The 15174-nt window shown below is 57.2% G+C and overlaps 5 protein-coding genes across 5 annotated transcripts; 2 read left to right on the forward strand and 3 right to left on the reverse strand.

Annotated features, from left to right (window-relative positions):
• Positions 1-767: 767 nt before the first annotated feature.
• Positions 768-3710, forward strand: ACA1_277880 (IBR domain containing protein; the record flags this gene model as incomplete). The annotated part of the gene is made up of 16 exons (XM_004344550.1): positions 768-849; positions 916-977; positions 1080-1216; positions 1380-1470; positions 1569-1701; positions 1800-1938; positions 2007-2128; positions 2215-2290; positions 2404-2481; positions 2572-2632; positions 2735-2847; positions 2920-2984; positions 3048-3160; positions 3233-3335; positions 3401-3571; positions 3646-3710. The coding sequence occupies 16 exons, from the start codon at positions 768-770 to the stop codon at positions 3708-3710; spliced, it is 1611 nt and encodes a 536-aa protein (XP_004344600.1).
• Positions 3711-3927: 217 nt separating this feature from the next.
• ACA1_277890 (uncharacterized protein) lies at positions 3928-4614 on the reverse strand (the record flags this gene model as incomplete). Its single annotated transcript, XM_004344551.1, has 4 exons — positions 3928-4026; positions 4092-4184; positions 4268-4392; positions 4473-4614. 4 exons carry the CDS (start codon positions 4612-4614, stop codon positions 3928-3930), a joined length of 459 nt encoding a protein of 152 aa, XP_004344601.1.
• Positions 4615-4724: 110 nt separating this feature from the next.
• On the reverse strand, positions 4725-6780 carry ACA1_277900 (uncharacterized protein; the record flags this gene model as incomplete). The annotated part of the gene is made up of 9 exons (XM_004344552.1): positions 4725-4844; positions 4910-5134; positions 5196-5378; positions 5433-5651; positions 5709-5888; positions 5948-6156; positions 6218-6316; positions 6372-6497; positions 6561-6780. The coding sequence occupies 9 exons, from the start codon at positions 6778-6780 to the stop codon at positions 4725-4727; spliced, it is 1581 nt and encodes a 526-aa protein (XP_004344602.1).
• Positions 6781-7223: 443 nt separating this feature from the next.
• Positions 7224-10482, reverse strand: ACA1_277910 (the record flags this gene model as incomplete). The annotated part of the gene is made up of 13 exons (XM_004344553.1): positions 7224-7489; positions 7569-7736; positions 7797-7966; positions 8168-8340; positions 8408-8470; positions 8536-8624; positions 8755-8900; positions 8962-9081; positions 9172-9294; positions 9367-9539; positions 9611-9935; positions 10007-10158; positions 10474-10482. 13 exons carry the CDS (start codon positions 10480-10482, stop codon positions 7224-7226), a joined length of 1977 nt encoding a protein of 658 aa, XP_004344603.1.
• A 471-nt stretch (positions 10483-10953) lies between these two features.
• ACA1_277920 (BTB/POZ domain containing protein) lies at positions 10954-15143 on the forward strand (the record flags this gene model as incomplete). Its single annotated transcript, XM_004344554.1, has 15 exons — positions 10954-11167; positions 11298-11901; positions 12091-12117; positions 12209-12391; positions 12458-12560; positions 12720-12838; positions 12943-13036; positions 13129-13278; positions 13363-13621; positions 13711-13916; positions 14025-14179; positions 14202-14305; positions 14366-14388; positions 14429-14825; positions 14893-15143. 15 exons carry the CDS (start codon positions 10954-10956, stop codon positions 15141-15143), a joined length of 2889 nt encoding a protein of 962 aa, XP_004344604.1.
• Between the last annotated feature and the right edge of the window lie 31 nt (positions 15144-15174).

Consider the following 15174-nt stretch of genomic DNA (forward strand, 5'->3'; position numbering starts at 1 on the left):
ATCGATAGTGCTCACCTCGTCCATCAATGGCACTCGCACCTTCCTCAACACCGGTGCCACGGCGTACTCAGCCAGCAAGGCCGGCCAGGTTGGCTTCTCCCCACCACTTCCAGTTGACATGCATACTAACACACCTGGTCAGGTCGCCATGGTGAAGATGCTGGCAGTGGAGCTAGCTCAGTTCAAGATCAGAGTGAATGCAGTGTGCCCAGGTTACATTGAAACAGCAATGTGTGCCAATAGAAGGAAGGCTGAAGGGATCCGACTGCCATCTGAATACCCTGAAGGTGAGTCCTCACCATTGGCCACCTGCCTGTTATGGCTTCACTGGCTAACACAAGACCGTGCAGGGACAATCCCATTGACTGGCAAAAAGGGAGCAAAAGCCCTGCAGGTGGCACACCTCAATCACTTCTTGCTGTCGGAGAAGGCAGACCACATTACCGGCACAGAGATGTACATCGACGGAGCCGAGTCCCTCTTTGGGCCATAAGGCAGCAATTATGAATGCAAGCGAAAAATTGATCCAAAAAGAAGCTCCCCGGGCAGGGTTCGAACCTGCGACCTCACGGTTAACAGCCGTGCGCTCTACCAACTAAGCTACCGAGGACTGCTGATGCGACGTTCACCCAACGATTTACAGATAGGCGCTGGAGGTTGCTAGGCGATGGTAGTGAAAACGAAAACCCGAAAAGAGAACTCCTCGTTCGGCAGCTGAAGAAGGCCACAACAAGCTCAAGTTTGAAGTGATTTCATTCAATTGAACCATGTTCAATAGGCGAGACAGGGCATCGAGAGACCTTTCGTCCTCATCTTCGAGCTTGTACGAAGCGTTCGGCAGCAAGGAAGGTAGACGAAGCACCCTTTGGGCAAGCGCCAGTAGTACACATTCTCACCTTACCTCATCCAATTCAGAGGACGAGGATCTTTCCTTGGTCAGGTCGTACCTGCAGCACGGCCAACGCGCCTCCATCTCGGTACTCCCGACGTGACCTCGTCCTCGTCGTCGTGCATCTCTCGGCCGAACAATATTTATTTCCTTTTTTTAATTTTAATTTAAAAATTATTATTTATTTTAGTCCGAAGGCGCCTGGGAGCGGGAGCACAAGGAGAACAATGACGAGCGGCAGCGGCGGCGCAGCGTGGCCCTCGAGCCGGGTTTCGCGCCCGCCTCCATCTTCTCCTCGAGCAACATCAGGCACGGTTCATCCCCACCGTACCACCCCGCTCACTCCCTCCCTCCCCCTTCTGTGTGCTTGCTCGCGAGCGCCTTGCTTGTGTGGTCTACTGCCCACAGCTCAAAGCTTGCCTCTCCTGACCGTCACCACCACCACCACCACCCCACCATCACCACCGCACCACCACCGCACGCTGTGCAGGAACTCGACCCGGCTGGAGGGGATGCGCGACGACGTGGGCGGCTCTTCGGGTCCCGCGCAGCCGCTGCGCGTGTCCCAGTTGATCGGCCACGTACGTGCCCTGCGGCGCCCGCCGGTATATAGCTGCTCACACCGACCGCACACGCACACGCACCACCGCACACACACACACCACACACACGACAACAGGACCAGGCGGGAGGTCCCGACCTGCGTGCCTCGGCGATCAACGAGCAGGTGCAGTCGTTCCAGCAGATCCTGGAGCAGGGACAACAGTCGCGCCTCACCCCGGCGCAGACCAACGTCATCAGCATCCACCTGGGTACCCACCGCACACATCGCGCTCCCCAGCGCTGCTCGGCCTTTCCCCCGCACTCACCACTCGTGTGTGCGTGTTGTGTGCGTGTTCGAACGACGCAGGCAACTTCGGTCAAATGATTTCCAAGCTCGAGCTGCTCATCGACCAGCACATCGACGAACCCGAGCGCTTGGGCACATTGCTGATGCTCCACGAGAGCATCACCGACGCCATCAAGGCCTACGAGGCCACCATCGTCGCGTAAGCATTACTCCCCCCCTACGAGCAATGCGCAGGTGGTAACCGGGGGGCGCTGCTCGCACGTGCAGTCAGTACTCCGATCCTGCGCAGGACGAATTCGCGGGTTTCAGTTTTGACTACCACGCGTGGGAGGAGGACCAGCAACGGCAGCAGCACGAGGACACCAAGGAGGAGTCCGAAGAGGAGGACGGTACGCAGCTTCGCCACCCCCCCAACCTCTTCTCTCTCGTCGTAGCTCACTTTCTCTCTCTCTCTCTCTCTTCTGGTGGGGCGCAGATCTGGACGAGGAGGACGATGAAGACCACGAGGGCAAGGAGGAGAAGGAGTGCCTCATTTGCATGGACGACTTCTGGTATTTTTTTTTTCTATACTACTGCCAGCCGGAGAACATCAACCTCGTCGCGCGCCTCGCCTTTGGCCTCGGTGTAGGTGTTGACGGCGAGGGCGCGTGTGTATGGTGTTCAGGTGGCCGGGCAAGCGTGGATACCAGCTGAAGTGTGGGTGTCTCTACTGCAAGGCCTGCCTCAGAGGCAACTACGACGTGTGCGAATCGCTTGCCCCTTCCCCCCTTAGGCCTTCATTTGTGCGTTCGCTGCGGCCAACCGTCTAACGAGGTTCCCATCCGACGAGCAGGCTGATCAACGACGGCAAAGTGCTCAAACTGACTTGCCCCAACCCCACCTGCGCTGCTGCTGTACGCCTCTCTCCTCCCAGCGGTTCGTACCTTGGCGGCTCACAGAGGCTGATGCGGTCCATCCGCCGGGCGCCGTGTGTGCGTGCTGTGGTGTGAACATAGGTGGAGGAGGACGATCTCAAGAACATCCTCACCAACAAGCAGTTCGTGAGGTACCAGCAGTTCTACCTGCTGGCCTCCCTCCGCAACGATCCCACCGTGCGCTGGTGCCCCAAGTACGGCCTTGCCGCTCCGCCTCACCAAGCCAGGCACTCCTGCTAACTCTTTCTTGTTCTGGTTTTCCTCAGGATTGGCTGTGAGACGGCAGCGCATGGCTCAGAAGAAGATTGCCACATGAAGTGTTCATCGTGCTGTACGCTCCCCCACCGGCTCAGCCAACTTTGCAGGCTAATTCAAGGTCTCCTGGTTCGTCCAGCGACCGAGTTCTGTTGGAAGTGCAACTTGGAGTGGCACGAGGGAATCACCTGCGAGCGAGCTAGACGCCAAGCGCAAAAGGGCAAGAAGAAGATGACCCGTGCGGAGAGGAAGGTTAGTTGCTACTGGCCCGCATCGCATTCAACGTAGTTTACTGCCCCCACTCACTCTCGGCTTGTTCAACAGGCCGAGCGGTATATCAAGAAGAAAGCTCGACCCTGCCCGAAGTGCAAAACGCCCATCCAGAAGAACGACGGGTGCAACCACATGACGTGCCAGGGCTGTCGCTGTACGTTCGCCCCCGCTCGCATGCGCCCTTACGTGTGTGATGGCTCATTTGAACATGCGTGTTAGATCAATTCTGCTGGATCTGTATGGGCGAGTTCCAGAGCTACGACCACTTCTCGACTGGCAAGTGCAAGGGCCTCCAGAACTGGTCCTCCCACTGGACCAAGTACGGCGCCTACGCCGGCATCGGCGTCGGAGTGGCCGCCGGCGTGGTCGTGGTCACGCCCATCGTTATCGGTGCGTCGACTCCCCTTCTCCATTCCCCTCTCACCGGGGCCTGCTTTTCACACCCACGCCCCTTCCTTCATCAGGCCTGGGCATCCCCGCGCTGGCCATCGGTCTCCCGATCTACGGCGCCTACAAGCTGGCCTCCTAATTATAAGCAGAGACTCGGCTGGGCCACAGTCAGCCTCATTGATGTGAAATGCTGTGGACGAAGGTTGGCTTGCCGCTGCCGCCAGGGCTGTGTTTGGGGTTTACCGAACGGGTTGCGTCGAAATGTACACTTACTTGACAACCGCGAGAGGAGGGGGTGGGAGGCTGAACGGGGCTGCTGAGGCAGCCGGTGCGGCGAAAGCGTTCAGTGTGGTGGCTCAGTCCGAGCCCGAGTGGAAGGCGAACACGTCGTCGAACAAGTCGGCTGCCTTCTTGGCCTTGGTCTTCTGCAGCGGGAGACGGCGCTTCCTGATCACCTGCGCGAAAGGAGAGTATGTCAGTCGCGAACACCACAAGGATACGCAAAAGCCCAAGGGCGCACCTTCTTCGCCTTCGGGCCTGTAATGGGTGTCTCCTGCTCGCCATCGATGGTCTTACTGGTGGCCTTACGCGCTTTCGCCGTCGGTGTCGGTGCCTGCACACTCACACGCTCAGTGCTGATGGTGATATCGCGCGAGCTTCATCGTGCTGCTGTACCTTCTTGGTCGTTCTGCGCACCGGGGTCAGGCGTCTACGCTTCTTCGTGTCGGGTGTGGACTCTTCCTCCTTCTCCTCTTCGGACTCGTTCGACGGATCGGGGCACGCCGGCAGGTCTCTGCCAACCTGGGTTATGTTCACCTTCGCTACAGGAGCTAGCAAATGTCCGTTATAACTTGCGAGTGCCTCTTTGTGTGTAGGGCAGTGCGCGAGTAGAGCAGAGCACCTTCGTCCTGCCCTTGCTGCTGTAGCGCGACGATTTTCGCTTCCAGAGCTCCTCTCGCCTCCTCCATTCTGGTGATCTTCATGGTGAGCTGGGTCCTCTCCTCTTCGGCGACAGCTGCCTGGCGTAGGAGCTCCTCGGCCATGGTGCACTTGGATCTCTCGAGAGTCAGCAGATGCTCTTGAATGGCTCTTTCCTATTGTGGGTAGCACAGTAAAGGACGAGTGAAATGCAATCCGTGACGAGGGCAAAAGGTCAAGGCACCTTCTCGTGTAGCGTCTCCTGCAGCTTCTGGAGTTGCTTTTTGAGCTCCCGCTCTTTCGCATCACGCTCGGCGCTGAGTTGTGCGAAGGCTTCGTCGGCCCTGTTTTGCTCCTGCGAGCGAGTGCGTCGGTTAACGTGGTTGGTCAATTGCCGATGGGAATCAGCGGGATGCGTACCATATTCAGACGGTCACCGATCTCCTCGAGCTTGCGCTCTTCTTGCCTCACAGCACTTGCCAGCACTTCGTTATTGCGACGAGCCTCGTCCAAGAGAGTGGCGAGCTTCCTGCCTTCGTCGGTCTTCGCTTGCAGTTCCTCCTCGACTCTTGCGCGTGCCTCGTGAGCGGACGCGACGGTCTTCTGGAGCGCATCGAGGTTGCTTGTGGCAGCGCCCAATCTTGACTAAAGAGCAAACTGAGTAAGCGGAAGAAAGAGAAGATCTTTCGAGCACGTAACGCGGTACCTCCAGGTCGCAGGCTCGCTTCTTAGTGGCTTCGTGATCGAGCAGCTCTCCGCGAAGCAGCTGGACCTCGTGAAGCATGTTCGCGCTTCCTGCCTGAAGCGAGCCGAGGTCGCTCTCTACGAGAGCCGTTGCAGCTTGCTGGTGCTCCAGCCGTGCCCGCATCTCAGCAGCAACCTCTTCTGCCTTAAGGTAGGGTCAACAACTGACTGTGTCGACGTCGGTGTATGTTTAAGGTACCTTTTTGCGTTCCGCTTGCTCGCCCTCGAAGAGTGACCGGACTTCGGCCGATTCGGTTTGTAGTTCGAGGATCAGTAACGCTTGCTCGTCCCTTTCACTTGCCAACCGCGCAGTCTGCTCCTTCGACGAGTCGAGCCACTGCTTTAGTTCTTGCAGCTCAGCCAGAAGGTCGCCCTTGGAAGCTCTCAGGTCATTGTTCTCGCCGTTAAGTGGTCGAACCTAAACAGCGTAGTGAGCCTCGATAACGACTAGAAGAAGAGAAACCAAGAGACCTACGTACCGCTCCTGTTGACGCTCAAGCTGCTCTTCAGAGGCACGTAGCTGTTCGTTGAGGCTAGCTATCTCAGCATTGCGAGCATCGTTGCTTTGGCTGAGGGTGTCCACTTGACAACGCAGAACCTCGATTTGGCTCGTTAAGTCGGCCTGTTGGCCGAGCAAGGCGTCTCGCTCCCTTTCCTGAAGGGAGCGCATCAGCGAAGAGGCTTCCGAAGAGTGAGGGAGAGATCGACCGGTACCGCTGTTTCAGCCTGCTCCTTGAGGGCTTGCGAGAGGCCATTGCCCTTGACTGTGCTCTCCTCAAGGGCAGCACGAAGACTGGCCACTGTCTCTTGATGTTGTGAGAGCACGGATTGAACTTGCTTTAAGGAGTTTCGGTAGTGTGTAGCCTTCGACGTGAGCTTGGTCATCGCTTCGGCTTCGGCAGCAATCTGGCCTTGCAAGCGACCTGCCGTAAGAGATTGTGAGCACTGGTCTGTCTTTCAGTTGCGCAGGTGCCAAGAACGAACCTTTGTCTTGGTCAGATTGCGAGAGCGTACGCTTCGACTGCTCGAGCGCAGCTTCGAGCTGCCCAATTGCTCGCTTACGCTGCTTCGCGCTCTCGTCGACTAGCAGACGAACGGATGAGTGTTGAACGGTATGACTGAAGTGCTCGATACGTACGCTCCGTCAGTTTCTTCAGGTGCTCGGTCTTCCATTGCAATACAAGCCTCGCTTCGGCTTCCAGAGAGGCAACCGCTTCTTCCTGCAGCTTCATCTGCTTCGCGGTGACGCTTACATCTTCATTCGCTGCAGAACGTAAAAGAAAATTACCGACTGCTGCGAGACTAAAGCGTGAGGAAGGAGCAGTACCTGATTGAACTCTCTCGCCAAATGTAGTCACGGTCTCCTTGATGCAGTTGCACATGGTCTGCGTGGTCTTGACCTCGAACTCGAGAGACGACAGAAGCTTCTGCTGATGCTCGAGCATAGTCGTTAGCTTTACGTTCCGCTCTGAGTACTTAGCGATGCAGTCGGCCTGGTCTCGAATGATGCCCTCTGACTTGCTGAGCTTGTGCTCGAGCAGCCTCATGTCGGTATGCGACGTTACTTGACCCTTCATCAGTTTCTCTAGGAGAACGTGGCGTTAGCGTTGGACTTCTCGAACCGATACCAAGCGGAGCGAGAGGGCAGAAGTACCGGCAGCTCGCTTCAAGCTCTCATAGCAGGCCTCCTTCTCGCCTACCGTGCGCGGGTTCTCGGGCTCACCATCACCTCCCCCACAGTCCTTGTCGCGCGATGGTTCCATATCGAGAAGTGAAGGTCGCTTGGGTCTTGTAGCGGAAGTCGAGCGGAGCTGTAGCTTCGTGGTTCGCACCGTACGCGGGCAAGAAGGTGAAGTGACCAACCCTCGACTTACCTTTTCAAGCTCGTTTGCCGGCGGGATTGTCCGGATTTATCCGGCCACCTGTTCGCGCAACATCCCCCGATCCAGAAAGAAGACATAAGGGGAGAGGAGGGCGAAGGAGAACCACCTTAATTGCGCTTGAGGGCGTAGTTGCCGTCAACGTCCAAGGTCACTACATCGGCGGCGATCATGGTCTGCAGGTGCTGGACGAGCTCCGAGAGACTCTTGTCGTAGGAGTCGGAGGTCATGGCCAGCATCTCCTGGATACGGTCCGCGGGCAGTCGCTCCAGGTTCATGAGCATGGCCTTGATGAACTCTTCGAGCATGGTCCACATCTCTTCATCGGCCTCATCTCCCTCTGCGAGTCCTTCGCCCTCTTCGTCGGCCACCACGCCTAGGCGCGTTATGGTGATGATGGATAGCGTGAGCATGGGAAGCAAAGACATCGTCAAAGGCTGATCGCCAGCACGTACCTTCACCCGACGGGTTGACCTCTTCGCCGAAGGACACCTCATACACGAGGGAGCGACCTTGGAAGCTGGCCCTCAGGGCTCCGTTAGCCACCCAGTAGCCCGCACCCTTGCGCACCACCTCGCTGGTGGTGCCGAGCTTCTCCGCCAGCTCCTCGATTGGCCATATTTCTGTTGCGCGTTGGCCTAAGCACGGTCCACACAGCCAAGGAGGGCTCTGAAGGGGAGTACCTTGGTCTTGGAAAAGGTAGATGATGGCAGCCTGAAGCGGGGAGACACTGAATGATTGTGCGCCGTGGGGCCCCTCCAGCTCTACTTCAACGGTACCGAGAGCAGGGCGCCAGCAGAGCTTGCGCGACGCCTTGACGGCCTGGTACTCCTTTTCGTAGCTTTCCATCGAACTGTAGCGACAGTCGGAGGTAAGAACGCGCTGTGCTGGTTGGGGTACGTAGCCCACTGGAAGAAATGAGAACCTTTGTATGGGCGCGGGAAGAGTAAGCTCATCTTCGCGTAGCGTGGGCCAGAACATCGGAGAAATGATCGTGGTGTCGAGCAAGGCCTCACCCGTCTCTGCATTGTGTCGCACTGCGTGAGCAGGATACCCGGGGGAGGGGATGCTCGGCACAAAAGCAATACCTGTGGGTGCCTTCGCCTGTATCGTCTTGTTGATGTTGGTGTTGAGACGTCGTGATTCGGACATGTCCTGTAGCATGATCTCGCATTCGTGCAGACGAGTCTCGCCGAATCGCAATTTGAGCAACTCCAAGTTATGGTACTAGAGGTAGCGAGGGAGGCCTTGGTTAAGCATATGAGACCGAGCAAAGTTCAGGGTGCACACGTACGTCCTTGTCGGTGTTGTAATCTGTGATCGCGAGTAGTCGTGAAGCAAGCATGGTGCGGAACTCCTGCGTAAGTAGAAATATTAAAGCTTGCACGTGCTGAGTCGGCGGTACCATTGTAAGCGACTTACCTGGATGAAGAGATCATCGGAGCCATAGATCTGGACCAAAAGAGATACAGTGTCCATCTGTCGAGCAGCGTCGTCTGCGATTTCGATATCTGGATGAATGGGTGCTGGCGTCCAACTGGCACCTAGAGGAAGGCATGGTGTCAATCGAGGCGTCGACATGAGTTAGAGCGGAGCAGAGAGGAGGGAGGGAGGGAGAGAAAGAGATCTCTCTTTCAGTACCTTCGTCATCATCAGGTTCGGTGTTCTCTTCTTCGTCGTAATCATCGTGCACCTCTGCTTCAGCGTGCCCCAGCTCCTCGTAAAGCTCGGGATTCGTGTCCCCTGTAACAGTGCTTACGACGCAGCGCATGGTGTCATCTCGTCCCCTGGAAAGGGTCAGTCAAGGAGTGAGCCAAGCTGCTTTTGTATGTGATTGCTTTGCCATACCTGAGATAGGCCGCAATAGGGGGACGGATCGCATCCAATAGCACCGAGGTGGGGTCGAGCAAACGCAGCGAGCAGATGGTGGACACATAGGTATCGATTATGTCGTTCGTGCTTGCTCCACTATGCAACAATCGTCTTGAGAGCCTGTTCGTAAGGTGAGAACACGTTCAATGCATACTCCGCACGGGTAATGGTTAAAACGAGGTGTACGTTTGGGTCAGCGAAGACACCAGCTCGAGATGCTGATCACTCCTTGCCAGACTCTCCTTGAGGTCGAGCAGGGCAGGTACGCTGTCTGGATAGTCCACAATGATGTCAAACAACTCGTTCGTCCTTTCCCAGGATAGGAAGACGACTGTTAGTACATAACCAAGAGTGGCTTGTCTCTGGAAGCTGCAGTGTTACCTGAGCGTGGCGATGATTTGATAGAGGTGCGACTCGAGGCGAGCCTTCCATTGCTCTAGCGAAGACAGTGGTCGGCGCAGGGTGAGGGCCATCCACTGAAGAGCAGCGCCGGCCAGCCAACGCAACATGGAGGGAAGCACGGAACTGTCGAACACTGCCTTGCACGCAGAGTTCTGTCGGTTTGCGCGCAAGATATGTCAGATCGACGGACTGAATCACGAGACAAAAGCTAGGGCGCGCATACCACTCGGCTTTCGGTTTCCTCGAACACAACCTCTGTGACGATCTCCTCGCAGACCTCCTGCGATGCCATGGCCAGTAGTGCGTCTATACCATGGGTTGCGTTTACTTCCCTCCCGTCGTTGTAGTCCATCTCCTCATTCTCGCCGTTTTGCTCATCGTGGTCCGCTTCCTCGTCCTCTGCTTCGTCCTCGTGCGCTTTAATCCATTTGCTGCTGTAGATGACGAATCGCCTTCGCAGGCAGTAGAAGAGCGCCTCGCGAATGGCTGGCTTTTCGGTGATCAGCTGCAGCTGGCTGAAGATCTCGAACCGCGCAAACAGATGGGTCCTGAGATCAAGGACGGGAGCCAGAGTGAGCGAGGAGGCGGCAAGTGGCATGAATGATGGAGCGGCGCATACGCATCACTAAGGCCCAACTCTGTTTGCAACAGTTCGATGACTGTGTTGACATCTTGTTGATGCTTGACGTGGTCCACGACTTCCACCAGACGCGCTTCCGCCCATTCATCGAGCTCGTCCTTGCCAAGTTTGCGCTTTGCTTCCTGGCAGTACTGGTGTGTCAGCAATGAGCAACCCATAGGGCGGCGTGTAGGAGAACGTACCTCTAAGCTCCGAACACCAGCATCAGTAATGAATGGAATAGAACCGAGCTCTACTGTGCTGCGTGCCGACAGCTGTTCTGCAACAGCTGATGTTAACACACTAGCTGAATCTTGGAAGAGGCAAGCGCTGAGTAGTACCCCAGTACCACTCCACGAGCAGCCTTGCCAGCGTTTCCTCTTCTCGCAAGACTGCCAGACTAGCACCTACACGCATGGTCAGGAGATGGAAAATGGGGGAAAAAAATCTAGAGTACCAAGACGTACCAATTGCATCTCGTAGCGAACCTCCTGCTTGCAAATTTGTACGAGGAGCCAGCGCGGCTGTAACCACCTCCCATGCGCGTTCCATCCTGCTCACGATCTTCGCGCCAATTCTGTTTTTATTGAATTTTTTGATTTTCGTTCTTTCTTTTGTAATTTCTTTTTGATTACATTCTTTTTCCTCTCTAAGAAACTTAGAGGCCCAATTCGTGGACTAGGCAGGCAGGACTGTTGCGCACGTGTATTCGTCGAACCGAGAACGAACAGGAAGGACACGAAGCCTTTTCGCCACGAGCGAAGTGATCCAAAGGGGGCGGGTTAGGGTTCCGTCTCGAGCCCTGTTGCTCTCCGGATCCTGCTGCCCCATTTGATAAAGACGTGCCAGCAGCATAGATGGAATCGATTTCGCCAGGCTGGCGGGACTTGAGCTCCTCCACCTCTTCGACGTCAGGATCCTCTCTGTCGACATGCTCGATCATATCAATGGATCGAAACCTCACGGACGAGGGCACCAGCCCCAGCAAGAGGGTGGAGCCCAGCAACCGCCTCAAGAAGCCACCAGGGTCCGATGAGGAGATCTCCAGCAGCGGAATCTTTTACAAGATGATGGGCGAGGGTGCCTTGACTTCTCTTGGCTACTCCCGATCTTCGCCTGGGCGCGAGGGACGAGGACCCGCCATGTTTCCGCCTCATGACGGTACCCGTTCCTCTTGACAATCAATTCCATTCTTTTACTATTATAATATAATTATTTTCATTATTATTATAAATAAAGGCAGAAAGAAAAATTTTAATTGTACATGTGCCTAAACGTTTACTGGGCACAGGCGAGGACTCGCAACCGTCATCAGCTTCGGCATCGCCGCAGCCCAAGAAGAAGAGAAGTTGGATCGACAGGTTCATGCAAAAGGACGGCCGCCACGAGATCAAGAAGGAGATCGCGGAGACGGAAGCGCTGCGCAAGAGCAGGGAGCGCCAACAGCACCAACAGCAGCAGCAGTATCAGCAGGCGCCATCGTCATCACCGCCGCAGCAGCAGAGTCGGTGGCCGCCCAAGGAGGAGCGGCCCGAGTCGAGCTTTTGCGTGAACTGGCGCGCACGCGAGGAGCTCTACCGCAAGAAGATCGAGGAGCTGACCGAGGCCGAGATCAGGGCCAACATTCAGTTCTACGAGACGTCCGACCTGCTGGTGCTGGTCAAGAGCGTACGCGGCCGCAACGACCACGCCGCCTTCCGCATCCTCCAGCGGCACCTCGAGGAGCTGTATCTCCTCAAGCACATCCTCTACGAGCGCGGCTTTTACCTCAACTCCACCGACCCGCCGCTGGCCACCGGGAGTCCCGATGCGGGCTACCACAGCCAGATGAAGGATCGCAAGAGCCACAACCTCCACATTCGATGCGAAGCCAAGACTACCAAGAACCTCGCTGAGTATGTCCCATCTCACCACTCGTGGTAGCACAGCTGAGCCGTTCTGACGTGTATGCACACACACACACACACACACAGGTGGTTGGAGATGATGGCACTGCCAGTAGCCACCAGACAGACGCGAACGCCCCGGACCAGTTCCCACGCTTCCTCCACTCCTCCGCGCTCACCCTCCTCGTCAGAGATCAGAACCGAATCGCAGACGTGGTTCTCCAGGTACCCGTACTCGACATCGAGCGCATGTGGTGCGATGGCTGAGTCTCGCTCGTTCGTGTGCGGTGTGACTGACCGTGTGCGAACGCACCAGATCGGCACGCAAAATCTATGCGGAGGTGAACTACCACAACGACGTGCTGGAACTCTACCAGCGATGTATAGACGTGCTGGAGTTTGCCGACATCGAGTCCAGGCTCGACTCTTCGCATTCGCACCAGTATGACGCTGTTCCATCACCCTCCACCGTTTCGTCGACCTCCACCGTGGGCCTCAGGTACGCGAGTTTCCCCATGAGACAGCCCTCAAAACTAGAGCCACTCACTCCGCACACCGTCAACAGGGATCAGCTGCTGAGCAAGCTCTTTCTCGATTTTGGCGAGTATTTCCTGTGGTGCGGCGACTACGTGGAGTCGGCGCAGGCTCTCGTGAGAGCCTTGGTCGAGGTATGCTGGCGCTGCTTCCCAGCCCGCCAGACAGTGGCATAAGCCGCGCCCCTCGCTGACCGAGAAGTGGTCCACACAACGCAGGAACCCGCCTGTCCACCTGCGCTGGGTCTGCTGCGGTGCAGCTTGCGATTCCTTCCCTCATCTGCGCGCCTGCAGACGGCTGGCGTGTTGGCCAAGCTGCCACCTAATATCCCTCCCGACGGGGACAAGGACATCATCTCACTCTTCAACCACGTTCTGAACGACCACTCCGGACCCTACTCCCTGCACATACGGTACTATATACTCTTCCCCACCGTGTGTCTCCTCGTTTTTGCTCCCCCCCCCCGGTAGCTCGCATGATGACGTCTCGTGCGTGTCGTGTGTGTGCGGTCAATAGATTCCGAGTCTTGGCCTGGGTGATCGCTCGACTTCGTTACTATAAGGAGAACAAGGTGAACATCGAGGGAGTATACGGCTTGCTGCGCATTCTGGTACGCCCTCTTACAAGCTTTGACTTGTATTGGCCAGCCATGCGTGAGGCCAGTAGCTCATACGCCGCTTTCGTGTCGCGTCTGTATGATAGGTGCGGCTGTTCAACGATGACAACAAGCACGTCAGGCAGCTGGCCAAGGGCGCCGTGTCCGACTTTGGCGATCGCGTGCTCCGCATCGTGGACAACGCCACCAAGGACCTCTTCAAGGAGTACCACGTCTTTTCCGCTGTACTCAAAGAGGTGCACACACTCTCTTTCTCTCTCTCTCTCTCCACCTCGGCCTTCATCTTCCACTCGATACTCACCTTGGCGATGTATGTACAGAGGTCCGAGTTTTTCCAGCGCATGCTCGAGTCGGAGATGATGGAGGGCCAGCCCGAAGAGCCGATCACCATTCAGGTGGACAACCCGCGGGTCTTCCACGCCGCGATCGAGTACCTCTACACGCAGCAGATCATCCTCAACGAGGAGAACGCCGTGGACGTGCTGATGTGCGCCAACCAGTACAGCTTCACCGACCTCCTCCACCTGGTCGAAGATTTCCTCTGCGTCCACCTCCAGTCCTCGTCCCTCGAAGAGACCGGTACGGCGCTCCTTCCTTCCTGCTACAACGCACCTGATGAATCGCTCACCCGCTCCGCTTCACACACACACACACACACACACACACAGAACACTTGTACCATGTGACGGAGGGCATGGTGTGCCCGCGATTGCAGGGCATACTGCGGCAGCGGCTGCGCTACCTCTTCGAGAAGACGATCGTGAACTCGGACCACGAGAAGTTCGTCAGCATGGCCCACGACTACCCCATCCTCAAGCGGCAGCTCTTCTTCACCGACCACTACCTGTGCCTCAGCCTCTACACCGGCAACAAGGTCCGCGCCTCCCCCCTCTAACCAACCACTACACCACACCACCAAACACCGCACGCGGTGGTGTCGAGGCCATGCTTTCACACGTGTGTTGATTTTAACTCCGAACAGAACATCGCGATGTCGATGCTGAGCTGGGGCGTGGGCATCGAGCACAAGGAGAAGGAGAAGAAGGAGAAGAAGAAGGGGAGCAGCAAGTCCTCCAAGGGGTCCTCCAAGAGCAAGCCCAAGTCGCGCGTGCGCACCAAGGGCAAGGACAAGCAGAAGTCCTCCAAGGGCGGCACCAAGGACAGCAAGGACAAGGAGAGGGAGCGAGAGCGAGAGCAGCCCACATCGGAGGAGGACGAGGAGCGGGACCAACGGGGCAGCTACTCGTCATCGTCGTCGGCCTCGTCGACCTCCTTCACGCCCAGCACACGCCGGCGGCGCCCGCCGCCGCCACCCCCGACGAGTTCCTCCCGCTGGTGCCGCCTTGGTACTCCCACACCTCGCTGCCGGCCTTCATCGCGCCGCAGAGCGAGTTCGGCTCGCCCTCGCCGCCCTCGTCGCCCCGACTGCACGGCTCGCAGCTGGGCGTGCCCCCGAGCCCGATCGCCCTGTCGGGCTCGCCCCACTTGCTCTCGCCGCTGGCGAGCGCGGGGCCGGCACGCTCGCCGCCGGTGACGCGTCGCGACATGCGCGACTCGAAGGACAAGGAGGCCCAGCAGCAGCGCGACCCCATGCTCGGCTGCGTGACAATCCACGAGCTCAAGAAGAAGGAGAAGAAGATGTGGAAGGGCTGGGAGGCGCCGCTGCTGATCGCCATCCGAAGGGGCTATCCCGATATCGTGAAGATCCTCCTCGACGGCGACGCCGACACCAACGTGTTCACTCACTCGGGCAAGACGCCACTCGAACTGGCCGTGAAGCGCGGTAAGTCAACACACACCGCACACACACACACACACACCACACACACGGTGATTGACCGGTTTCATAGGTAAGAGCGGACCGGGCAGCGACATTGTGGGCATGCTCGTGGAAGCCGGCAGCGATGTGAATCGGCGCAGGACCAAGAAGGCGCAGGAGCAGCCCGTGTTCAACGAGGACATGTACGTGGTCCACTTCGAGCGCGAAAAGTACAACGCCATCTTCGACATCAAGAACACCCTCCGGAAGGACACCACCCCGTTGATGGTGGCCGCCCAATACGGCCACATGCAGGTAAAGCCCATCAGTGCCCGGTGTTAAGGGATTGCTTTATCACGTTTAACGCCCAACA

This window comes from Acanthamoeba castellanii (assembly GCF_000313135.1).
Source record: "Acanthamoeba castellanii str. Neff unplaced genomic scaffold scf7180000084776, whole genome shotgun sequence".
In the NCBI taxonomy this organism is placed as follows: Eukaryota; Discosea; order Longamoebia; family Acanthamoebidae; genus Acanthamoeba; species Acanthamoeba castellanii.